The sequence below is a fragment of the Schistocerca gregaria genome, chromosome 2 (assembly GCF_023897955.1).
Source record: "Schistocerca gregaria isolate iqSchGreg1 chromosome 2, iqSchGreg1.2, whole genome shotgun sequence".
In the NCBI taxonomy this organism is placed as follows: domain Eukaryota; kingdom Metazoa; phylum Arthropoda; class Insecta; order Orthoptera; family Acrididae; genus Schistocerca; species Schistocerca gregaria.
This window is the reverse complement of record NC_064921.1, coordinates 825,616,620-825,643,992: the sequence shown is the minus strand read 5'-3', so window position 1 is coordinate 825,643,992 and position 27,373 is coordinate 825,616,620. Positions and strand designations below refer to the sequence as shown.

Sequence of the window (27,373 nt, the reverse complement as noted above, 5' to 3'; positions counted from 1 at the left end):
ACAGCTGAGTTGTTAGTTCCATTTCATGCACATTATTTACATGAGCGACCCACACATCTTCTTCAGGTGCTCCAAGATGAGTTGTTATGCAATTCCAAGCAGCATCTGCATATAACAACACAGATTGTAGCACCTGAAGAAGATGACTGGGTTGACCATTGTACTGTGCATAAAATGGAACTAATAGCTCAACAGTATTCCTGGAATATAACTATTAAACATACATCTTAGAAATATAAGAATCATGTTGTTATTCATCTGAATATGCAAGAGGAAATACCTGTAATGTGCAAATACACTATGCTGCATGCAGTGCTTGTTATTCTGATCATCTGATATGAAATGGGCACATTTCTCTCATTTATGTGAGAAATACTCAATGCAGTTTATTAACATTATACCTGTGCTGCTAAGTGACGTAACACAATATAGGCCAAATTTACATACAGAATAAACACAGACACCAATAAGTAGCAGTAGATGGGGAAACATCAAGGAAGTAGTAGGTATTTTCTGCTTCATTTACTTTTTAGTCACTACTCAACTGACGATTTCTTCATCAAAATGTTATTACTCCCAGTGATATCATGGATTGGACTGGATTGGATTGTTTGGAGGAAGAGACCAAACAGCGAGGTCATCAGTCTCATCGAATTAGGGAAGGTCGGGGAAGGAAGTCGGCCGTGCCCTTTCAAAGGAACCATCCCAGCATTTGCCTGGAGCGATTTAGGGAAATCAAGGAAAACCTAAATCAGGATTGCTGGATGCAGGATTGAACCGTCGTCCTCCCGAATGCGAGTCCAGTGAGTGATATCATGAAATGATGTCATTGTACTATCTGTTGCTGTGTGATATGTATCATTTTACATGAGATAGTTTTGTTGAAAAGTGTGAGGACATCAGCTGCTAAAATATATTATTTATTTATCCAGTGAACAAAGAGTCCCTGAGCTAGAAAATGTGCTGTTTACTGGATTTGTAAAATACTTGTTCTAAATAAACTACGTTCACAGTATGGAAAAAATAAAAGACATCTATCATCCAATGATAGACTGTAAAAAAAGGTCTCATTCTTCTCGAAATATTTATGATCAGCACAAACTAATCAAAGTTATTAAAAACACACTGTCATTATTAAGGTTTTCTGATGAAGTATGGCCCCCAAAATGTACACACTGGTTACTAGCCACACAAATAAAAATCCTATCAAAACATCCTATCACCAGTCAGATGATAGAAGAAATGTAAAATGGTGGCAAGTATATATTTTCTAGAATACATATTATTTCAAAAGTATTCATAATTAATATCAGTCATGATTTTCACTTACTTGGTATGTAAAGCAGCATGATAATAATGACAAAATAGCTGTAACTAAATGTGAAATTAAATGGATTTGGTAAACTGATACTCCACATGTTGGTCTTTGAAATGTATGTTTGGGCAGCATACATGCACAGCAGTTCTCCTGTTATACCAATTGGATATAAAACCATGAAAAAAGTATACCTGGAAAATAAGTGGACAATTATGAAGAAACACACACAAAAGTGTTTGTGCACACATGAACACACTCTCACTCTCACTCTCACTCTCACTCTCACACTCTCCATCCCCTCACTCATCAGTCAAATAAGGAGCAATAATGATACATACCTACTGAAAGTTGTATTTTGAAAAATGTGAAAATGTTGTACATAATATTTTGTCAGTACTAGGATATGATATTTGAACCTTATATTTCAGTTTGGAGCCATGCTGTCTGCTCGGAAATATAACTGATTGAAATCTGTCAAATAGTGCTTTTGTGCTCTGGAATAATCATACTGAACAATCTATATGATTCACTGATATTTCAAAACCATACAAACACATCCAGAAACAAATGAATTAATGACATTAGTTACCGGTGGGCACTGATTTAAATTAATGGAGAATGTTGAAAATTTTCACCAGACCAGGATTTGAACCTGGGGCTCCTGCTTACTAGGTAGATGCACTGAAAATTGTGCCATCCAGGTACAGCATAATGAACTCCCAGATTTCAGGTTTAAATTGCCGAGTAGTAGTGGCCAGGCATCAGAATTTCATTTCATAGTTTGAAAGAACAATATTTCCCACATTTTTTCCTGCATTTACATTCACTTTATTCCAAATGTAACATTATTAAAGTGTCCCACAATCACTCACACTGAAATTGTACATTACCCTCATCATCATTTCCGCTATTGTTTTCCTGACTGCTTCACATATAGCACATGTCAGTACTTCATTTGCCATCAACCTATTTTTGTGACCCTTGGCCTTCTGGCGCTGTTTAAATGCACTCTACACAGAAGGGAATAGTAAATATTCTGTGTGTCATTTTTTCACAAAATGTATTTTCAGTGCTTTTGTGTTCTTGGTGTTCCTAGACTTTATCCACATACCAAATCATGGTGAAAGCCTTTCAAACATGTGTTAGTAAATTATGAATGGACTTTATGCCAAGCTGTGCTTCTGTCTGGAGTTACAAAACTTAAAGAGATATGAGAAGCGGTTTTTGTTGACTACAGTTCTACAACTTAAAAACTTAATGCTGTATTTCTGTATTTTTATATCACAAATAAAATGTTGTGCCTTAGCATTAAGAGCACTTTGAACAAAAACTTTCTTCCTGCTATTTTGTAGAAAACTGACATTTTTGAGACAGTGGCTGTGTACAAATACAAGTTGATTTTTGCAAAGAAGAAAACAACAGCCAGCCATAGTTAATAATTTAACTTATCTACACAAATTGTGCTATTACCATTTTTGAACTGCCAAGTTCATCTTCAGACAGCTCTTCAAAATTGATATTACATTGGTTATTGTTTACATTAGTTCTTAAAAAAAAGGCCAACAACTGATGAAAACAATAACAAATGTAAGATAAATGTGAACGGTAGTTTGAAGAGGAATCTGTTAGTTGAAAACTTGTAACAATACTATTTGGGTACATAAACAGCATTATTAACAGTTGCTGTTTTCTTCTTTGTAAGAACCACTCGAAAAACTTTCTTATTAGCACCTAGAACCAGTCAGTTTCCTAGTATGGCACTTAGAACATTCTTTATAAAGTATTTCTTTTCTAATTTATCTCATTATTTTTCATGTAATGCAGTGAGCAACAATTCTATGGTATCAAAATACCCCCTCAATTTTTTTGGATACAAATCAGTTATCAAATTCCTCCCTCAGAATGAATAGCCCTTGACACCAAAACAAACTACAGCACACAAAACAGAAATGTGCTCAGAATGGAGAAGAAATTAACAATGTCTTCAAGGACTTCTCTTGCCCAGTATCTGTTGTGTTTTCTCACACAGCATGACATATGAAAATGTGATTCATCACCTGAGATCAGAGCTAAGGTAAATAAACAAGTTTGCTGAAAATCTTCAGATGAACTTTGTTTAGTCCAGTTGCACTTGGTAAGTTCCTATAAGAATGGGACCTCATGTTTAAATTTAAAATCCTCCTCAATTGTGGATTAGAATTTTTAACAGCAACTTGCACTTATTTCAAACAGTGTATGTAACCATTAAACAAATGCCTGTCACACAATTTCAACATTCTGTGGCCTCTGCACCCTTAAGTGACTTCTAGACAATGTAGTTTTTGATGCAAAGTTTCTTCTTCTGCCAGCACAGATCCTCTAAAACTGCCTTCCTTCCATGAATCTACACAAGTTGAGAAAGTGTTGGTTCAAAAATCTCTATGTTGCCATAACAAAATCTTCATTTCTTGAATATGCTGCTGCTGCTGCTGCAGCAGCAAACACAAAATTCTCATTGCTCCACAACTTTGAGACGACTGAAACTGTAAGGCACCTGCTAATCAATGCCATAGCTGCAGCTCACCTAAACCTACCAACATCGCAACAGCTTTCTTCATAGTCCCCAGTAACAACAAACAGTTCATTATTAAGATTCTGATATTTGAATCAGGGCTTTTATTGCATGGAAAAGCATTACAGCTTTAGTAGATGGCTTCAATATGTAATATGATTATTGGCTAGCTATTTTCTGAGAGCTCTATTGAGACGAATCCAGTGATGTGTAACAGTAAGGTCTTTGAAAGTCAATGAAGGTCACAAAGGTAGCACGAATGTTCATTTACAGAAGGTGTTCGAAGTGATGACCATTGGTACAAATGCAGTTCTGCAACTTTCTTATTATGGACTGAATGGTATTCCTTACCATTTCGGCACTTATCGAAGCACAAGCTCTGACAATTCTTTCTCGTATATTGTGCAAATAGCAAATATTGACCGAAATGGCATATACATCTAAATTGCCATTGATATGTAAACACCATTCAATGGTTTCACAATATAACACTAATGGGAATGGTAAGACAAGTATCGTCGAATCAAGCAAATGTGAATGATGTATTCCTTCGAAGAGCAAGTCAATGTGCTTCTCATTTACGGACAATGCCAAAGAAATTCAGTGAGAGATAGAGTCTTATACACTGAAAGACATACTCAACGTTCTCACCCTACATGTCATACATTTAAATATGAGTATGATAAATTGAGAACAACTGGATCTTTATGCATCGGAAACATATCTGGCAAAGCAAAGTTACAAACAAGGAAACAGAAATTGGTACTCTTTCCACTGTGATTCGAGATCCTTTTGTTAGTTTGCATCAAATCGCAAGGTAATCTGGCATGAGCCAGAGTAGTGTTGTTCATGTTCTGCATCGCCATAAATATCATCTTTACCATATCAGTCTCCACCAAGAATTAACTGGTACAGATTGTATGCATCGCAATGAATTCTGTCAATGGGCTCACTGACAAGGCTACATTGACAAACCATGGAAATGTTAATTTGCGTAACATGAATTACTGGACAACTGAAAATCCATGTTGTCTGTGGCAAGTAGCCCACCAAAAACCATGGTCAATCAATGTGTGGTAGGGATTCTGGAGGACAGAATTATAGGCCCCTATTTCATTGAGGGAAATCTTACTGGTAGGAAGTACACAACATTCCTGCAAGAAACATTAGGTCTTTTATTGGAAGAAATACCTTTAGGACAACACGATGGATGTCCGGCACATTTTTTGCTGATGGCTAGAAACGAGTTGCAGAGACAATTACCAAATCGTTGGATTGGATGCAGAGGAGCTGTGTAGTGGCTGACTTGTTAGCCAGACTTGATGTCCCTGAATTTTTTCTTGGGGGGATTCATAAAAGACATTGTTTATAAAGATGTTCCAACTACACCTGAAGATAGGGGAAAGAGAATTGTCAGAGCATGTGCTTCAATAAGTGCCAAAGTGATAAGGAATACCACTCAATACATGATAAGAAGATTGCAGCACTGCTTTGATACCAATGGTCATCACTTTGAACACCTTCTGTAAACAGACGTTCACGCCACCTTTGTGACCTCCATTGACTTTCAAAGAAGTTACTGTTACACATCACTTGATTTGTCTTGATAGCTGCTATCAGAAAATAAGTACCAAACTATAGCATCCCATTTAAAAAAACAAAGTTGACCTTCATATCTCTGACGTGACCCCACCTAGCAACAAAAAACCAACATCATACTATGTGACCCCTGTTGTCCCATGCAACTTTTGTCCCACGAGCTTATCAGCACCTATCACACTTTTGGAGTTATTCTTGGTGGCAATAGTTAGTGACTCACCCTGTGTATCCAAATGTCTTTCTTTAAATAATGACTTAAATCTCATTTTTCATATATCTCACCGCAGCATCTCCATACCTTATTTGCATCAGTTCTTCCTGTTTAGTACAATAACTGGCTGGATTTAACCCTTCTCAAATAATATTTCTTTTTATCTCGGAACCAGTTTTAGAGAATGATTGCTCCAAAATTAATCTCTTACCACAGAAGTAATGAAATACCACAAACCCCTCCTCTCCCCATCGCCCACCCCCTAAACTGTGGACCCTGAAGATGAACACTAATTTAAATGCCAACCTGCAATGCCTTGGTTTTGCACCAGCCACTGATAAGCATTTCCTCTAAATGGTTAGAAGAGGACTGTATCTTTCCTCAATATTTGAAATTTTTTTTGGTTACATTGTCTTTTGAAACTTCTCCATTATGTAACTCATCTTGGCATTCTTTGTGTAATTTGCTCAAACAAAAGCTTTTGGTTCTCAAGGCTTTAATCTTAATTATCTGCAAATTTTAATTGTTCAGCATTAATACCAAATGCTACTCCCACTCCCCACCCTCTCACCAACTGCACTGAAACAGGAAGTTAATAACTTAATTCAAATAAATTAAATAAGGATTTAGTCATATATTCATACATACCTGCACCATATCAAAGCGTATGGCACAAATCCCGCAATGTTGAGTGCATAATATAGGTAACGAGTTATTTCTGATATAGACCAAGCCAACATAGCAAGGGATACACCAATACTAAGTGGTGCTGTAGGAGTTGCAAGAAGAACACCACAAACTGCAAATACTCGTGAAAAGACTTGGAATGTTGTTACCACTACACTGGATGGTACAAGCTTCAAGGCTGCATGAAGTATCTGAAAAAATGTATATTACATGTAATTCCAACCACGGCATCACAGTTTCATGGAACATCAGAAACAAAACTAATAAAACATTCAAAGAAAGCATTGATATTATGAAAACAAAATAATGAAGTAACAGCTTATACCTCTGCCCTAGTGAACCTCTCTGGCAGTTTTACTCAACAACTTCTTGATTTCTTCTCAGAAATTCCTCACCTGGGTCCCATTTCAATCACTTGTTGTTGCTGTTGCTGCTGCTGTGGTCTTCAGTCCCAAGACTGGTTTGGTGTCACTCACCAAAATACTTTATCCTGTGCAAACCTCTTCAACTCTGAATAACTGCTGCAATCTACATCCATTTGTGCCTGCTTACTGTATTCATCTATAGGTCTCCCTCTACAATTTATATCCCCCACATTTCTCTCCAGTACTAAACTGGCAAATCCTTGATACCTCAGAATGTGTCCTAACAACTCATCCCTTCTTTAAGTCAAGTAACGCCACAAATTTCTTTTCTCCCCAGTTCTATTGAGTGGCCCCTTATTAGTTACATGATATACACATTCAGCATTCTTCTGTAGTACCACATTTCAACAGCTTCATTCTCATCTTGTCTGAACTGCTTATCATCCATGTTTCACTTCCATATAAGGCTACACTGTACACGTGTGTCTTCAGAAAGATGTCCTAACAGTTAAATTTATATTCAGTGTTAAGAAAATTCTCTTCCACAGTAGTAATTTTCTAGCTACAGCCAGTCTAGTTTCTGTACAAGTTGTAAATAACATTTTACTTCCTGTGTTTTACCCCTGCTTATCATCCATGTTTCACTTCCATAAAATTTTACTTCCTGTGTTTTACCCCTGATTATCATCCATGTTACACTTCCATACAAGGCTACACTGTACACGTGTATCTTCAGAAAGACGTCCTAACAGTTAAATATATATTTAGTGTTAAGAAAATTCTTTTCCTCAGTAGTAATTTTCTAGCTACAGCCAGTCTAGATTTTGTATCCTCTCTACTTTGGTCATCATCAGTTATCTTACTGTCCAAATAGCAAAACTCATCTACTAGTTCAATGTCTCATTTTCTAATCCAATATCCTCAGCTCTGCCTGATTTAATCTGATTACATTTCATTAACTTTGTTTTGCTTTTGTTAATCTTCATCTAATATCCTCCTTCCAAGACACACTCCATTCCCTTCAACTGTTCTCCCAAGTTCTTTGCTGTCTCTGACAAAATTATAAAGTCATTGGCAAACCTCAAAGTTTTGATTTCTTTTCTCTGAACTATAACTCTTTCTCCAAATTTTCTTCAATTTCCTTTACTGCTTGCTCAATGTACAGACTGAATAACATCAAGGATGGGCTACAATCTTGTCTCTCTGACTTCTCAACCACAGCTTCCCTTTCAATGCCCCTTGGCACATAATTGCTATCTAGTTTCTGTACAAGTTGTAAATAACATTTTACTTCCTGTGTTTTACCCCTGCTACCTTCTGAATTTCAAATAGTATATTCCACTCAAAATTGTCAAAAACTTTCTCTTAGTCTGCAACATATAAACACAGGTTTGCCTTTCCTTAACCTGTTTACCAAGACAATTTGTGGGGTCAATATTGCCTTGCATGATCCTATATTTCTCCAGAACCCAAACTGACCCTCCCTGACATAGGCTTCTATCACTTTTTCCATTCTTCTGTAAATAATTTGTGTTGTATTTTGCAACCATGATTTAAACAGATAGTTCAGTAATATCACAACTGTCAGCACCTGACTTCTTTGGAATTGAAATTATTACATTCTTCTTGAAGTCAGGTAATTTCACCTGTCTCATACATCTTGCACATCAAATGGAATAGTTTTGTCCTGGCTGGCTCTCCCGCAGATATCAGTAGTTCTGACAGAATGTCTACTCCAGCGGCCTTGTTTTAACTTAGATATTTCAATTCTCTGTCAAATTCTTCTCAGAGTATCATATTTCCTTTATCATCTTCATCTACATCCCCCTTCACTTTCTATAATATTGCCTTCAAGTTCATTTCCCTTGTACAGTCCATTTTCATACTCCTTCCAACTTTCAGTTTTCCCTTCTTTGCCTAGAACTGGTTTTCCATCTGAGCTCTTGATATTCATACAGCTGCTTCTCTATTTTCCAAATGACTCTTTAATTTTCCTGTATGCAGTATCTATCTTTTCCATAGTTAGACATGCTTCTATAGCCTTGCATTTGTACTTCTTGTAATTCCTGACTAGCTATTTTTTAGATGTCTGTATTCCCTGTTGCATGCTTCTTTTTTTTTTTATTTTCTCCTTTCATCAATTAAGTTCAATATCACCAGTAACATCCACAGGTTTCTGCCTTCATTATTTTATTTCTCGAAGATGCCAATTCATCTTCTACTGTATTTCTCTCCCATTTTAGACAATCATTGCCTAATGTTCTATCCAAAGCTCTCAACAACCGCCAGACTTTCAACTTATCAAGATTTCATCTTCCTAATTTCCCACCTTTTTTTTTTGCAATCTGTTCAGTTTTAGTAAAAAGTTCATAACCAACATCTGCTCCTGGATATGACTTACAGTTTAAAATTTAGTTCCAAAATCTCTACCTTACCATTATATAATCTACCTGAAAATCTTCCAGTGTCTCCAGGTTTCTTCCAGATACATAACCTTCTTTCACAAATCTTAAACAAAGTGTTAGCGATGATTAAATTATGCTCTGTGCAAAACTTTACCAGGTGGCTCCTTCTTCCATTCCTTTCCTTTCATTCATAATTCACTTATAGTTTTTCCTTCTCTTCCTTTTACTACTACTGAATCTCAGCTCCACATCACAGTTGAATTTTTCTCTCCATTAACTAGCTCAATAATTTATTTTATCTCAGCACACATTCTTTCAATCTCTTCATCATCAGTGGTGTTACCTGGCATATAAACTTATAAAACTGTGGTGGGTGCTGGCTTCGTCTATATCTTGGCTATGATGACACATTCAATATGTTGTTCATAGGAGCTTATTCACATTCCTATTTTCTTCTTCATTATTAGATATACTCCTGCATTATCCATATTATGTTTTGTATTTGTAACCCATATTCATCTGACCAGAAGTTCTGTTTCTCCAGTTAGTGAATGTCACCAATTCCCCATTATAACAAAGTTCTCTTTTCAAATTTTCTAACCTACCTGCCCAATTCAGGGTCCTAAGATTCCAAGATGCAGCCCATAGAATGTCAGCTTTGATTTTCCTGATGACAAAATCTTCCTGAGTAGTCCCCACCAGGAGATCCAAATGGAAGACCATTTTACCTCTGGAATATTCTACCCAAGAGGATGCCAACATTATTTAACCATACAATGGAGCTGCATGCCCGCCAGAATACTAATGGACATAGTTTCCCCTTGCTTTCAGCCATTTGCAGTAACAGCACAGTAAGGCCATAATGGCTGACGTTACAATGTCAGATCAGTCAACCACCCAGACCGTTGCCCCTGCAATTACTAAAAAGGCCCTCTTTAGGAACCACAGGTTTAGAAACTCCTCTGTTGTAGTCGCACCTACAGTAAGGCTGTCCGAATTGGTGAGGCAAGAAAGCCACACCACCAAGACAAAGTCCAAGATTCATGGCAGGATTCAGTCACATACTCTGACAGAAAGTGGGAATAGTGGAAGGAAAGTAGTACAAATTAACAATGAACTCACCATGATTCGTGGAGTAATCATACACACTTTGCTTGTCCTACCATTACATTATGTGGACAGAGTGCTTTACTGTCAGTCTTTCTGACTCAGTTCAAAGTGACTGAATGGCTTATAACCATTAGCAATAGACAAAGTTTGATTACTGTACATCCATCTGATGGATAGTGGGACAGTGGCTGTTTTATTTCTGTGTAGCAAGAATAACACCATCAGCTAATACTGTTGCTACACATAAGTTATATTATGGCTGAATTCCTACAAATTTATGAATTATTGCTAAAAATTGATTTAAGGAACATGAAATAAGGCCGTACATGTGTAATATGCCATATATTTAATTGATAACACAAGAAAATATAAAATGTAATAAATGAAGCAGGCAAAAGAGAATACCAGAAACATCTAAAAATGAGATTAACAGAAAGTGCACATTCACTAAGCAAGAATGACTAGACAATAAATGAAAGGCTGCAGAAGGATGTCTGACTAGTGAAACATACTTTAAATGATGATATTTTCTTCATTTGACTGTAAGTGTATTATTGTGCACAATGAAACTGTTACACACACAAAAGTGGAAAGAGACTCATTTGAAGAATTTATAGGGGCTGTGGACTCTTTATAAGAAGCTAGGGGACAGACAGATGCTGCCTACAAGAAAATTATAGAAACCTTTGAAGAAAAGAGAAGCAGCTGTTTGAATATTGGCTGCTCAGAGGGCAAGCTAGTAATAAGCAGAGAAGGGAAGGCTAAGACTAAAAGGCGAAGGGAATATACAGAAGTGCTATACAAGAGAAATGAATTACACGACAATATTATTGAAAAAAGAGGATGCGGATGAAGATGAGAGGGGATATGGCACTGCAAAATTAATTTGTCAGAGTGCTGAAAGATCAAAGTCAGAACAAAGCACCTGAAATAGACAACATTACCTCAGAATTTAAGAAAATGCAAGGTAATGCTGACCCAATGACTTACCTTAGAAGATAACTTGATGAAAGGTATACTTATATTTACAGGATCTGTAGACTCAGAGGAAGTTTTTGACAATGAGACTGGAATACACTCTTTGAAATTCTAAAGGTTGTGTTGTTGTGGTCTTCAGTCCTGAGACTGGTTTGATGCAGCTCTTCTAAAGGTAGCAGGGATAAAATACAGGATGAAAAAGGTTATCGACAACTTGCACAAAAATCAGATTGCAGTTATAAGAGTAAAAGAACATGAATAGGAAGCAGTAGTTGAGAAGAGAGTGAGAAATGGTTGTAGTCTGTCACAGATGTTATTCAAGCTGCACATTTAGAAAACAGTACAGAATATCAAAGACAACTTTGGAACAGCAGTTAAAGGCCTGGAAGAAGACATAAAAACTCTGTGGCCGACTGCTGACATTTTAATTCTGTCAGAGACTATGGAGAGCAGATGAATGCAATGGATATTATTTTGAAATGAGGCTACAAGATGGCTATCAACATTAAGTCAAACAAGGGTGATGGACTGTAGTCAAATTATATCAAATAATGGCAAGAGAACTGGATTAGGAAATGAGATACTAAAAGTAGTACACGAGTTTGCTATCTGGCAGCAAAAACTGATGATTGCCAACAACAAGCAATGTATTCCTGAAAAAGAGAAATTTATCAACATCAAATATCAAAATACGAGGAAGAAATTATTTTCTGAAGGTATTTATCTTGAGTGTAGTCTTGTATGGAAGTGAAATAGTTCATTTGATAAGAAAATAGTAGCTTTTGAAATTTGGTACTATAGAAAACTGCTGCACATTAATGGATAGACTGAATAACTAATGAGGAAGTGCAGAATTAAACTAGGTGACACTAAATTTATGACTTGAATAGGAGAAGAGATCAGTAGACAGGACACATTCAGAGGCAGCAAGGAATTGTCAGTTTGGTAACAGAGGATAGTGTTTATTATTATACATTCTACTCAAAGGCAAGTCTTCAAACAAATGCTCTTCTCATCTGTCTGTTTTCTGCTGCTCTCTACATTTCCCTGTAGCTCCACTTCCTTAAATGCTATCCACCATCTTGTATCTTCTCCTACCTTTCATTCTTGCCGCAGCATGTGACCAAGCCAATTCTTCTCTCTTTTTCTTGTAACTTCCAACAGTCTTTCTCTGTATTCTTTCCAACAAGTTTTCATTAGCCACTCTCTGTAACCAAATATTCCTTCCCATCCGCCACACCCACATCTCAAATGCTTCCAACCACCTTTCATCTTCTCCTTGTCCATGTTTCAGCTGTATAGAGTGCCATACTCCAGACAAAATACTTAGCAAGTCCATTCCTGGGCTCTTTATCTAGTTTTTCATGAAAGAAGTTTTTCTTTCTACTGAAAGCTTCCTTGGCTACTGCAATTTAAGCTTTGACCTCTGGTGGCACCTCAGATCTCCCGTTATTATGCTTCCTATGTACTTGAAAGCTATCACTTGGATAATTTTAATTTGTCTTGCCTTAACATTAGCCATTTCACCTTCTTCTTTTCCAGTTATTATAAAATATGTTGTTCTCTCACTGATTTGCATATTATATTCTTCACAGGACCCATTTCGATATTTTAACACACTGTTTGCACCACTTTCATTTCTTGCTAGTACCACTACATCATCCACAAATCATATATGTGCCCTTCCCTTAACACAAACTCCTTTTTTCAGCTGAACATTTCTGTATGCATGTTAAGGAGCAATAGTGAAAGACAGCAGCCTCGACTCATCAAACTTTCCTCAGACATTTCGCTTCCAATCTTTACTCATATCTTCTGTTCTCAAATTAATATTCGTACCAATTTCCTCTTCTTACAATCAACTCCTTTATTCCTCAAAATACTTGTCAACCTGTTCTATTGTATTCTGTTGAAAGCCTTTTCTAAGTCAACAAATACAATAAAAATTTTCACTTCCTCTCTAAAGGTCTCTCTCTCCAACACTTCTTAGTAGTCTGATTTCATCTTTGTTTCTGTATACTTTCTACATCCAAACTGTGTCTTTGCAATGTGCCAGTAGGTTTTTCATAGAACCCTCTGATCAGCTTCCTCAATAATATTTTGGCTGCATGTGAAATTAAACTGATAGGCCTATGTTTTTGACACTTATTAGTATTATTCTTTTTATCAGTTGGTATCATTAATATTATGATAAAGTCCTCCCACCATTCTCCTTTTTTCATATATTTTATTACAAAGGCGGGTTATCTCTCTCCTCCCTCCCTCCCCCAAGCTCTTCTTCACCTCCACTGGCAAATTGTCACTTCCACATGCCTTGTTATTTTTGCACTTCTCTGTCCAAAATACTGTGACCATCATCTGGCACATTTGCCTTTGACACTCTTTACATTGCATGATATTTGATTCATCTCATATAGACACTGTATATACACTCACCATCTGTTTAACAACTCTCATGTATCTTTTGTCATCGTTCCATCCTTTCTTTCAATTTTCATATTATTCTTCCTTTTCCAAATTTCAAAAACCATCTCACTAGTTAATCTGTACATCATTTTGTACTTTCCCTATTTCTGTATTTCCTTGGATTTCCCTTTCATTCATTTTTCTCCAGCACATACTGTCTCTCTTCTTAATTCATTATACAATTTCCCATGTCATTTTTTCTTCTCTATTCTCCATATTCTTCCATTTTCTCCACTTTTCCATCTTTTCAGCACATCTTCAATTACCCTTTCCTTAATGATGTTTTTAGACTTTCTGTTTTGTACAATTTGCTTTTCAAGTATTATGAGACTGACCCTCATTTTTATCCCTTTCTCATTTATGTTCTCTCCCTCATTATCTCTTCCTAGTTTTTCTATAAATCTTTTTTCCAATTCCAATTCCTTACCTGCCTTCTTTAGAGACCCTATATTTAATTTTTATTTAGCTTTTTATTTTCACACTTTCTTCAATTTTGCTTTTATTTCCCCAGCCAGTAGGCTGTGATCAAAATTAATGTCAGTTCCTTGTTATGCTTCAGCATTCTTATGGCAGTTCCTATATATTTTCTGTATAAATATGTAGCCCAGTTGCTATCTCTCTTCCATAAGACTAGAAACTCATGTGTGTATCACCTCCTCTTATGGTTCTGAAATGGTGTTGCCAGGAACTAACAAGTCTTCTTTACAGAACTTAAATACCCTTTCACCTCTACCATTCTCTGTGCATAGTCCATCCAACCTTCTCTCATTCCATAGATGTAGCCAGGATGAAACAATGATATTAATATGAAAAGGATACACTGTTATTCACCATAAAGGGGAGATGTTGAGCCAGAGACAGGCACAACAGAAAGACTGTGAGGTATTGGCCAAAAGGCCTCTTTTAATGGAGGACACACACATTATATATATATAGTCCAGCCTCAGTAGCCAGAGACAGTGGTTAGAGCATGTGCAAGTTATGCTTGCGTGAATATGTACGTGAGGTCTACATTAGAAGGAGACTTTTTGGCTAAAAGCTCACATGTATAACAGTCTTTTTGTTGTGCCAGTCTGCAACTCAATGTCTCCTCCTATGGTGAGTAGCAATCTATCCTTTTCATAATATTACATTAATAATACATTTTTTTTATTCTCCCAGTAGTGTCATCATCATTATCATCAGTCTTCTTTCTATATATTCTATATGTTTCATCCACATAAAAAAATTATGCCCTAATAACACTCCCACTCCATTTGCTCCACCTTTTGTTACAGCCTACATTCACCTCTTCTATTTTACCATTTCCTCTCCACCTCACCTCGCAGATGCCAAGTACATCCAAGCTGACACTTTCTGGCAGATTAAAATAACATAACAGGCCAGGACTTGAACCTGGGTCCTTTGCCTTTCACAAGCATGTGCATAACCAACTGAGCCCACCCTCACAGTTTTACATCTGCCAATACCTCATGCCAGATTAATTCCCAGTGAGATACACAGTTTTAATCTTCCAAGAAGTTTCTTATCAGCACACACTCCACTGTAGAGTGAAAATTCATTCTGGAAACAATTCCCCAGACTATGGCTAAGCCATGTCTATGCAATATCCTTTTTTCCAGGAGCACTAATCCCACATGCTACACTGGGAAACTTCCTGTGAAGTGTGGAAGGTAGAAATGAAGTAGTGGTGGACTTAAAGCTCTGAGGAAGGATCGTGGGTCATGCTTAGATAGCTCAGCTGGTAGAGAATTTGCCTGTGAAAGGTAAAGGAACTGGGTTCAAGTCCCAGTCTGGCATCAAGTTTTAATCTGCCATGAAGTTTCACATCCACACAGAACAGGGAGAATTCATTCGGGGTACATCCAGGTCGTTCTTTAAAGTATACCATATGGAATTCTGTAATTTCATTCTCTGCAGTGAAGTTAACACATCCCATCTTCCAATTCTGATCATTTCTTAGTTTTTATTCTCTCTTTTGTGGGTATTCTCTCCTGAAAATCCAAGTGAGGGGAAGTTTTGTGTAAAAAAAAAAAAAAAAACCACACACAGACTGAATTAAACAGATTAAAATGGCTGCAGTTGTGTAGAGATGAAGAGGATTAAACAGGATAGACTAGCCTTAAGAGATGCATCAAACCACTCTTTGGACAGAGGAATACAAGAATTAGAATAAGAACAGCAACAACACCACCACCTAGAAGCAATCGTGGAGGTGGAATTTTGCACCACTTGTGGTGTTGACTTCAACAGAGCAGGCATTGACTTTATTGCATGCTTACGACCAACAATGATGCATATGTTACTTGTTATCAGCTATGGGTGAAGCAAATGGATGTGTTCAGCTTTTAATCATAAATGTGCTTGCTGCGAATGACATCTGCTACAGTAAGGTGGCACTGACTTTGCGACAAAAAAAAAAAACAATCAAAATTATTGCAAATTGCAGATTAAAAAAGTCCAAATTAATGAGGGTATATCTTCTCACAGCCACCACTTATAAACTGTAATCATTCCCATCAACTGTTGGATGATGAAAATCCCCTCCATTGAAGACAGTACAATTAGAGAACATGTGTATTAGAGAGCTGAGGTTTAAAGTATTTGGTTACATCTGTCAGTGAGCCTGGTAGTCAAGAGACAGACCCAATTATAAGGTTCTATACACCACTAATACCGAGTCTTGTCCAAACAAACGCACTTGCAAATTTAATTTCTATCTTGATGGAGTTGTGTTTCTTGCCTACTGCAACAAATACACCATAACCATTTCCCATTAGCATATTCTTTCAATATGCACTTACCCTAAAAAAATCTCACTACTGTCAATTTCAGGTTTTATACATCTTTCTGTACCTACTATTATGTATGATCCAATGCTTTTTACAGGTGCTTCAAACTCTGGAAATTTATTGCGACTGCTTCTACAGCTGATTTCTAATTTTTGAACTGTCCTGTTAGTAGGGGCATGTATTTATGTCTTACACTAGTACTCTGGGATCTCCTACAGATGTCACGATCTAGAATGGATGGAGAGTAGCCTATGCTAATGCGATCTGTGCAGTTTACAGAGAAAACATTATAAGTGATGGAATGGTAAGAAAGTGAGTGAGAGCATTTCAAGATAACCGCACAAATGTGCATGATGAACAACAGAGTGGGCGTCCTTCAGTCGTTAATGAAAGTTTGGTGCAGGAAGTGGACAATAAGGTGAGAGAAAACAGATTCTTTACGATTTCCTCCTTGCAGGACAACTTTCCTAATATTTCTCGTAGTGTTTTGTATGGCATTGTGACTGAGCATTTGAATTACCGAAAATTGTGGGCACATTGGGTACTGAAAATTTTGACAGATGTGCATAAAACCAAATGTTTAAACAGTGCATTGACTTCCCCTGAGCAGTACCACAATGACAGTGATGATGTCTTAAGCCAAATTGTTATGGGCGGTTAAAATGGGTGGCCTATGTCACACCAGAATCAAAGCAACAGTCCATTGAAGGGCGGCATTCAGATTCACCCAGAAAGGTGAAGTTTAAGCAAACAATTTCTGTGTGGAAAATCATGTGTACAGTTTTTTGGGACAGAAAAGGAGTACTGCTTGTGGAATTTCTGTCTCTTAATGAGACAATCAATGCAGCAGCTTACTGCAAGACATTGCACAATCTGTGCCGTTCAAATCAGAACAAACGACATGGCAAGTTGAGCAAGGGCATCGTTTTGCTGCAAGATAATGCCCGTCTGCATGTGGCGAATCGGACCAAAGATCTCATCACATCTTTTCAATGGGAAACTCTACATCATCCTCCATACACCCATGATCTTGCGACCAGTGACTATCATCTGTTCCTGCACTTGAAGAGACACCTGGGCCGTCAGCGTCTTCAAGATGACGACAAAGTCAAAACAGTGGTTAACACGTCAGGCGGCAGACTTCTCTGAGGAGGGTATTCAAAAACTAGTACAACAATATGCCAAGTGCCTCAATATTGACAAAAATTATCTAGAAAAGTAGATTAAGGTACAGACTTTTGTGCAAAAATAAAATTATTGAGATATCTTAGCATGTCTTTTTTTTTCAAAACAGTACTTACTTAAAAAAAAACATGCCTCATATTTAACTACTTATGAAATTTGTTATCAACAAGTCATCTGAGTACAGGAGTAATAGGGAAAATTCACAACTACAACATCAGAAGGAAAGTGATTTACAATACTTTTTACTGAACCTAACTCTGACACAAATTGGTTGAAATAGGCAGCTATAAAAAATGTCTGGCAATCTAGTCATGGAAGTAAAATGTCTGAGAGACAGCACAACTATTTTCAAACATAGATGAAAATTCTATAGGTAAAAAAAGGGAAAGGCAATCACTCACCTATAGCAGACCAATGTGTGGCCATGGGAGTGTGCATTTGGGTCTCTTATGGCATCATGGAGGTGTGCATTTGGGTGGCTGTGTGTGGTTGTGTACGAGAATGGGCGTAATTATGTTAGAAAAGAGCAAGAGCTCGAAAGCTAGAGTGAATGCTTTCTCCTGTTACGTATTTCTGTGCTTGACACATCAATCTGCGATAAGTTAGTGGTTGCATTTCCCTTATTTTACATACTGCTTCATCCAGGTGTTTCCATTATTGTCTGTTCTATGTTTATTCTGTTGACACATTCCACATCATAGTTTTTATCATGAATATGATCTATGGAACAACTAACTAACAAGGCAATTATTGAAAGCAAATTATATTGTGAATGAATTATAACTGTTTCAGTGTATTAATACACAGACAATCATCAACTAATGTGCTCACTATTGAATAATGGTAGTGAAAGGCAAAGGTTATTGAACATGAATTTTGTTATTTGATGAAAATGTTTCTGGTGGATAAGAAATATACAAAAAGAATGAAATCTCAGTAGAAATTATACAGGGAACTTATTCCGATTTCCTGTCATGTCGTTTACAAATGAGGCCATGATAAACAATTCTATTTTGTAAAAGAGAAAAATCTCTATGAAATTTATTTTCAAATCTTGTTTCATAGTCATTTCTATCAAAATTCTTTCGAAACTAATATTTTATTCTCCACAAACATCACTAAAGATTAGACAGAGTGATGTGTAAATGTGAGAATCTCAAGATTCTTAGAGAGAAAATTGTCAAGTTTTCATTTCTGCTCATTTTTGTACAATAAATACTCTGACAACTTTAATGACTATATTACAACAGAAGATAACTTTATAAGGTAGTAGATAATAAAAGTATACGGAATACAGCACTATTGTCTGCAGGTTAACAGAACATGATATATTTATTTGTGTATACAGACTGAATCAATTTATTTATTGGGTTATGAATTTGTTTCCCATCTGGGTATAAAAGGAAGGAATTTTAGTATTCAACATATCACTGATGTCCATTCATTACAAACAGAGCACTAACTATGTTATAAAAGGATTGTGATGCAAGCATCCATGACCAGCATCAAGGAGCATCCTTCTCATATGGCAATTAATGGAAAGTACAGAATATCTGAATCACAATAGACAGTTAAACTTACTCATCCTGAAGTCAGAACACTACAAAATTCTAAACTTAAAACATTTCATCTTGCAAGTAACAGAGCTTTTGGATCTAAATTACTTTCAGTTCTCCAAATTAAGTGAAAATCTTTTTTTCTGGCACAAATCACTTTAATTCCACATGTTTAACCAAGTATCTCTCCAATTTTTCTTCAAGTTAGCCATAATTTAGTTTTACATTAAACTAAGTGTGTTATAAACATATAAACTAAATTGAATTTACCATAATGAAAGGAATGGAATCAACAAGGATGAAGCAATCTCACAAGTTTCCTCAGTGCAAATGATTAATAATGAGCTTCCTGGTGTTCTGGCCAAGTTGTTCTTTCCATTTTTTGCACAATATTTTGATTACTAACTCAATGACCAAGAGTCAAGAAGAGATGGAAGGAACTTCAGTGACACACCCGATTAAAACAGGCAATCGAACCGTCTGTCACCGAGCGCTGCCTCTAAGACAATCATGAAATGAAATATGATGAGACTAGTTTCGTGGAGCAAACATCAAATTTCTGGGACAGTAAAATTAAAGAATCTATCAAAATAAAGATGTCAGAAAATCTAATAAAGAGGAATGGAGGTTTCAATTTAAATTGCATTTTGGGTCTCACACCTGCTTTATTACAATCTAGTCATCCATCACTTCCATCAGAGCTGGAAAACAATGAGGGTGTAGTGACCACTACACATGCTGACTGCTGCAGTCACGCGCATTAGCTCCATTCATGCCATACAGAGATGCAGAGCAAGCTGAGTGACTGTGCAGTGACAAATGAATGGCATCAACCACCAAGTTTGTGTTCACCAGTTGGAGTGCTGAGTTAATGCTTATTACTTACTCCTTGGAATTGTAATTCATTTACTTTGTGTTTATTCTATTCTGTGCTTGCTGTATACTGACAAATTGCCTCTAGTAACTTATTCTTTCCCTCCTGTTATTTTGTGTTAATAAAACTGTTTGAGACTATTCTCAGTGTGTGATTGAGCACTTCTTAATTATGGGTTGCACTATATGATTTAATATTTCCATCGGTGGTGACCCCAATGTGATCTGGACTGAGAAGACTGGCTCGCAACAATACTGATCACAGGATGGAACCGCCTGTAGTATAGTGACTGGCATTTCACCTCCCACTGTTTTGGCTGAATAATCCAATTCTCTAGTTTGCGCAGGCTAAGACTAGCTTTTACTATGCCACAATTACAGTGGATGCAACTAAATTTCTACTGATTGTGAATCAACTCAATCGACCTAGCTTATGGCGTTCAGGATATAATCGTAGCTCCACCGGCAGAGAACACCTACGAAAGATGAAAGACTGAACTTATTCAAAGAGTCGCAATGTCACAAGAAGTCCATTCAGATATTTGCTTAATCAGGAAGCAATAGGCAACAGAAAATTGTACCAGTACATGCGTCACCTCCGCAGCAAGGTGAACTTTGGAACAGTGCCTGACAAGCACACTCTATGGAGTAGTCGTCTGCTTTCGCAGGTCAAGGGAACCTTCACGTCACAGACAGAGATGTCTCTGGACACTGTTGCAGAACTGGCTGATGGCATTCAAGAAGTCGTCACTCCAAACCAACAGGTTTGGGTTGTGACAATGTCTGGTAATGGAGCGTCTATGATCCTTCCAATCTTACACATAAATTAGATGCTCTGTCTGCCAAAGCTGATGCACTGAGCACATAGACTGGCACACTGATGTCACAAAGAAGTCCTAGTTGCTACAGAGGATGTAGCCACAAGCGATCTAGGAGCTGTTCCTTGACTCAATCTGTGCCATATGCTGGTCCCTTAACTTGCTGGTACCACAGAAGATATGGAGAGCAGGCAAAAAAGTCCACTACCCTCTGTGCCTACCCAAATGCAAACTGTGGTCATTTGTAGGGGCCACCGACTGCCCAACTATGTCCCAGCACCCACTCATTATTGACAGGGTAACAGGCCTGATGACAGGGTAACAGGCCCAGCATATTTAAGACACAGGGTCCCACCGTAGTATCCTGCCCAGATCATCACTGCACTGTTGCACAGCTTCTACTGCATTTTGCTTGTTCGCCACAAATAATTCAGCAATTATGAACTATGGCATGTCAAGTGAAGAGTTTAATTTGGGACTCTGTCACTTGGAATTTTGCTGTAGCAGTTCTGGCCAAAGCAATTATAGGTGCTAATTTCGTAACTCACTACCAGTTCCTGCAAAATGCCTGCCTAGTGAAAAATATTTCCAGACTTATGGCCTCTGTGTACCTTCTCGATACCAGAACGTATGACATCAAAGTGAGACAGGTTGTGAATGAGAAGTACTGCTCACTACTGTGGGAGTTCCCAAACTTAACGAGATCTCTAGGTGTGCCACAGCAAATTTTTCATGATACAGTCTACCAAATCAAATTCAAGGAAAGACTGCCTAGGCCTTGCCAAGCTGAGAAAATTGGCTCTAGGTCACGTCAACATTGCTAAAGCGGAATTCCACAATATGTGAAAAGGCAGCATCCAACCTTCCAGCAGCCCATGGGCATCCACACTGCATTGAGTACCCCAAAAAGGGAGTAGCCTGATGTCCATGTGGAAATCAGAGAGCCTGATCGCTGCCCAGTGCCACTATTAAGAGATTATAACCACATGCTGCACAGAGCCACTACATTCAGTATTATAGATGGCATGAAGGCACAAACCCAGATTCCCATGGTAACACAGGATATTCTGAAGAATAAAATTATTACTCTGTTTGGGTTTTATTACAGAAAGTTTATGACCTTCGGCCTACATAATGCAGTACAAACCTGGCAGTGGTTCATCGACTATCTTGTGTGGCTGACCTTTCGTTTGGTCTATTTAGACAATGTTACTTTATGTATCGTCCAAGGATCAACATCACCAGCACCTGCGAGAAGTTTCTGAATGTTTCAGAAAGTAAAGCGTGGTGTTGAACACAGCTAAATGTGTGTTTGGACAACCTGAAGTTGAATTCCTGGTCATCGAATACCATCAGCAGGCTCTTTACCCCTCACTGAGAAGGCGGAAGCTATATCACAGCTACCTTCATTCTCTATCATAAAAGAGCTACATAGATAATTTGGAATGCTCAAATTTTACGGCCAACATTTACCACACACTGTAGAACAACAGGCACTGCTGAATGCACTACTCACTGACCCAAGGTTAAGAGCAGTTCTCCCATGCAGTGGACTGAGGAGATGAATGTGGCTTGAAGCTCCACTGGCATCAGTAGTGGACATCAGTCAGCCAGCCATTGGTGTAGCTCTCCACAATAGCTGGAAAACATGTGGCAGCCACTGGCTTATTTTTCGCACAGCCTATCACCTTTCCACCAAAGATGTAGCACATACGATTTTAGCCATATATTAAGTAATTGAATACTTCCAACCACAGGTTGAGGATAGGGAGTTCATTATGAACGAGGGCTGTTCAAAAAGTAAAGTGACTTTTCAAATTGCACAGACAATGTACATTCGATATTGATCTTTTATGTTTGTTCACATGTCCCTAACATATGTTCACCGTTTCAAGTGAACAGCATACTTTGTTTTTGACAGATAGAGAGGTTAAATGTGTTTTAGTGAGCTTGAAATTTTCGATTATTGTAAAAAATGGAGCAAAGAATTTGCATCTAATTTTGTGTGAAAAATCAAATCAAGTGCTCTAAAACACTTTAAAAGTTGACAGTGGCTTACGGTAAGTCTGCTCTAAGTAAAAAAAAATGTTTACAAGTGGTACAAGTTCTTTCAAGAAGGCTGAGAAGATGTCATTGATGAACCTCACTCTGGACGCCCCAGCATATCAACAACAGATGATAATGTCGAAGCTGTGAAGTAAATTGTTTTTGAAAATCATCAACTTACCGTAAGAGAAGTTGCTGAGGATGTTGGCATATCAGTTCACTATGTCATGCAATTTTTTCAGATGTTTTGAGCATGAAATGAGAGTCAGCAAAGTTTGTTCCAAAACTCCTCAACTTTGATCAGAAGAACCATTGCATGAGCATCACTCAGGAGCTCTTGAATGATGTAAATGATGATCCTGATTGGCTCAAAAGGATCATAACTGATGACAAAACATGGGTTTACTGTTATGATGTCAAAACCGAAACCCGATCGTCCCAATGGAAGCATCCTGGAGAGCTTAGACCAAAAAAAGCATGCCAAGTTTGATGAAATGTCAAAGTTTTGCTCACTGTTTTTTTTTAATTGCCGTGGCATAGTGCATCATGAATTTTTGCCTGAAAGTCATATGGTCAATAAGAAGTATTACCTTGATGTTTTGTGCCATTTGCGAAAATTAATATGCGAAAAGTCCACAATTGTGGAAAAACAATTCATGGCTTTTGCATCACGACAATGCACCTGCTCACTCACTGTTGTTTGTGAGAAGTTTTTCGGCCACAAACAACATGACAATCTGTAGTGCCTCGAGAATGTCAGGGTAAATTCTAGAGACCCTCATATTTCCACCGTCTCAAACACACATTATTTTAGAGATGAGTGTGGTAAAGTAGAACTGTGTCTACTGCACCACAATTATGTGTGTGCAGGACGGACGTGTATTGGATTGATGATCAGTACAGGCAGGTAGTCGCCGAGCCCGCCTAAGAAGCACCAGCACAAGGAGTAACCGAGACAGTGCGATGACATACATTATTGTGTGAAAATTTGAACATTGTTGAAAGAAGAGAAGACACAATTACTTATTCATTCATTCTCTTACTTTTGTAAGATCCGGACAGTTGTCATGTTAAACTTCAGATAATTCCGAAACTTCATTTATTGAAAATGTACGTAATAGTTTCTGATGTTAAGAAGATATACGGGAACTTACTAAATGTCAATATTCATGTGTCAAAGGACTGAGAGAATCTCAGTGTGTATAGTTGCTTTGTCCACTTGAAGTGTACAATACCTGTTGCGTAATTGATTGATTAACTGCCAAAGCAGATCGTCATGTCGAAACCACCAGAACGTGGCAACCAAACTGAGCAGGCCACAAAAAGGAGGAATATTTTTGAAGAAGACTGAAATGAGAAAAAGTTGAGAGTTTCCATAGCAACATCTAATGACGAGACAAAAAAATTGGTCTGCAAGATTCGATTAAGAAGATTTGGTTGTGGGGAGGAAGCAATCCTCACACATGCAGTAACCAGCTGACACTGACGCAGTAACCAGCCAGTCGCAATAACCCGCCATCACTGCTGGTTGCTGACTTCGTGCCCTTTGACACTGCCGGCGCCCGTGCAGTTAATCGGTACTGTTTCTATACCTCACCAATGCAGCCTAAAAACCTATGCCAGCTAAGCTCAAGATAATAACTATTTGAATGTAAACTAGGGTGGTCATTATTCGGAGAGGTGATTCTTTTTAATGATCACAAGATCAAAAAAAAAAAAAAAAATTAGGACTATGGAGAAAGAACAACAACCTACAGAAACTGTAGAACTAGCCATGGCGATGACAGTGACTAAAGTCACGCCAGACTGGACTGAAGTAGTTAATTTAATTAAAGGACTAAAACTTCAGTTAAATACTAAATTAGATGCTCAGAATGCTTTGTTAAGTGAAAAAATAGATGGGCAAAGTGTAGCCACCACAGCTCAAATTGACTCTTTGAGAAATGAAATAAGTACTACTTTAAGTGAAAAGTCAGAAGTGCAGAGTGTAACTTCAACTGTTCAAATTTCCTCTTTGAGGAACGTAATAAGTGATCAAAATGTTTCTTTAAATGAAAAACTACAAGCACAGGGTGAAGCTTTTAAAAACTAGAAGTACAGGGTGAAGCTTTAAATTCTAAATTTGAGGTGTTAAATAATAAAGTGGAAAATTTACTAGTAGATTTAAAGAACAAATTAAGTAATTCTTTAACTGTACAAAAGAATCAAATGTTTACGGACTTTAACAAAAATCAGGATGATCAATTCCAGAAGCTGACCCAGAAATTAGGATGTGATATTGAGGACAAGTGTACCAGTATAGAGTCTGAATTTAATGAGAAGTTAGGGTCATTTAAAAGTGTGTGTAATGTTACATTTGACAGAGTGAAATAGAGATTAGATATTTTGAAAGATACCATTGAAAGACAAGACAAAACTGATCCTTATTGTCCATTCGCAAATTGCAGGGGTCAACACTAGTGTAAGTATGGTAGAGAGATATTTTAATGAAAAGCTAGCAACCTCAGGCACCATTAATATAAACAGTCTGGAGGAACAGGTAGAAGAATTAATCGACCGGAAAGTTGTCAAAAGGGTAACCACAGACAATGTTCCACCATGTTCAGTATCGGAACTTGATGATACTAAAAAAGGCATAGACGATTTGTGAACGGAATTTAAACTTATGCAGAATAAAGCAGAGAAAGGAGTAGCTTCACAGAATGTAGTGTTGACTAGTAAAGAGGTAATTGTTTTATTGAGGGGAGACTTTCGCGCAAAATGCAATGAGAAGTGCTGGTCTGCATTTGCTCACGTGAGGTTAAGAGCAGATCCATGGGATCCGGGCATAGTCACATTATTCCACAGGGACGTTAACATTCTGTGTTAATGGGCGGAGTAATGACCGTCGGATCCTGAGTTGGGTTCGGTGTTACTTCCATATTCGCTTTCCCACACCGAATTCTCTTCAAGTCTTATACTATCCTGTATTCTGTTCTCATCCTCTTATACTGTCCTATAGTTTAGTACTTCAGCATACTCGTCTTGATGTGGCAGACAAGCAAGAGTTGCAGCAAATCAATCGCTGATATCAAGGTCATACTGCTTCTAGTGGAGGTAGCAGTAAGTGATCTTGTCATTATATACAGTCTTACTTGTTTTAAGGGTGCTAGGATCCCCAGTTATATAATCACCTTGATGGATTTGTTGTTTTATCGAGTCAAGACTGAGGCATTTGGTAATGCCTCGTAATATGTAAGTCAAATGCATGCTCCGCTCTAGTCTTGAGGTAAAAGTGAATTGGCAGCATGCTACGCTCTAGTCTTGATATAAAAGTGAGTTGACAGCATCCTCCACTGTAGTCATCAAGGATCTCGAATCCACATATAGTTAGGTCATATTTTTGCCTAGCCAACCAATGTATAGTTAGATCTGATTTGGACCTAAACGATTGGAGGATACAATGTAATATGAATAACTATATATTTATATTAAAAACAAAGATTCCATGACTTACCAGACAGGAAAGCGCCGGTAGATAGGCACAATAAAAAAACACACACACAAAATTTCGAGCTTTCGCAACCGGCGGCTGCTTCATCAGGAAAGAGGGAAGGAGAAGAAAAGATGAAAGGATGTGGGTTTTAAGGGAGAGGGTAAGGAGTCATTCCAATCCCAGGAGCGGAAAGACTTACCTTAGGGGGAAAAAAGGATAGGCACGCGCACACACACACACACACACACACACACACACACCATGCCTTTCAAACGACCTTCACAGACAAGAGTGAGATTCGTCACCATTGCCATTCCATAGGAGCTGCTAAGACCTATCGTCAGGGACTTCAAAGGTGAAGGTGAGAATGTCCGTTCTGCATGAGATGTTTAACATCATACCTCCTCCGGCTTCTCACTCCAGTCCCGGCGAAGTGGGGATACTGGGGAAGAGGCATGGGAAGGGTTTCCTGCCTTTGGGGCTACCTTCTTTCTATGTTTCGATCATAGCAATCATTTCTACTTTTTCCTTTCTTAAGTCTCTTTTGAGTACCAGTCTATCTTTCCCTCTGTCCATATGCATACACTACTATCGTTGAAGTCTTCTCAATTTCCGTGGTTTTCAATAACCTTCAACTTATTTTCTATAAGCTGGCCAAAGAGTCAGGCTACACAACTACCCATATACATATACACAATGAAACACAAAGACATAAACAGGAAGAGTACAGTTTAAGATAATGTGGGAACTGTCATGTATTACAGGGAGAAAAGTGTGCACAGTGATAGGTAAGTGCACCTGGTTATGTGAGGTGACGGTTCCACATCACGTAAAGGTATGTACAGGGATATATTTATATATGTAGCTAAGAGTATTTATGGTAATGATGATGATATTACACTAGTTTATGCACATGGGAGGGAATGTAACAATACCAG

General features: G+C 37.7%; 1 protein-coding gene across 1 annotated transcript in view; it reads right to left on the bottom strand.

Moving 5' to 3' along the window:
• LOC126335171 (very-long-chain (3R)-3-hydroxyacyl-CoA dehydratase 2) overlaps positions 1 to 27,373 on the bottom strand; it is a 72,610-nt gene that overhangs the window by 27,628 nt on the left and 17,609 nt on the right. Inside the window, exons 3-4 of the mRNA XM_049998153.1 lie at positions 6,328 to 6,557; positions 1,331 to 1,509 (exon numbers count right to left, since the gene is read on the bottom strand). Coding sequence (XP_049854110.1) covers positions 1,331 to 1,509; positions 6,328 to 6,557 — 409 coding nt within the window. The remainder of the gene's footprint in view (positions 1 to 1,330; positions 1,510 to 6,327; positions 6,558 to 27,373) is intronic.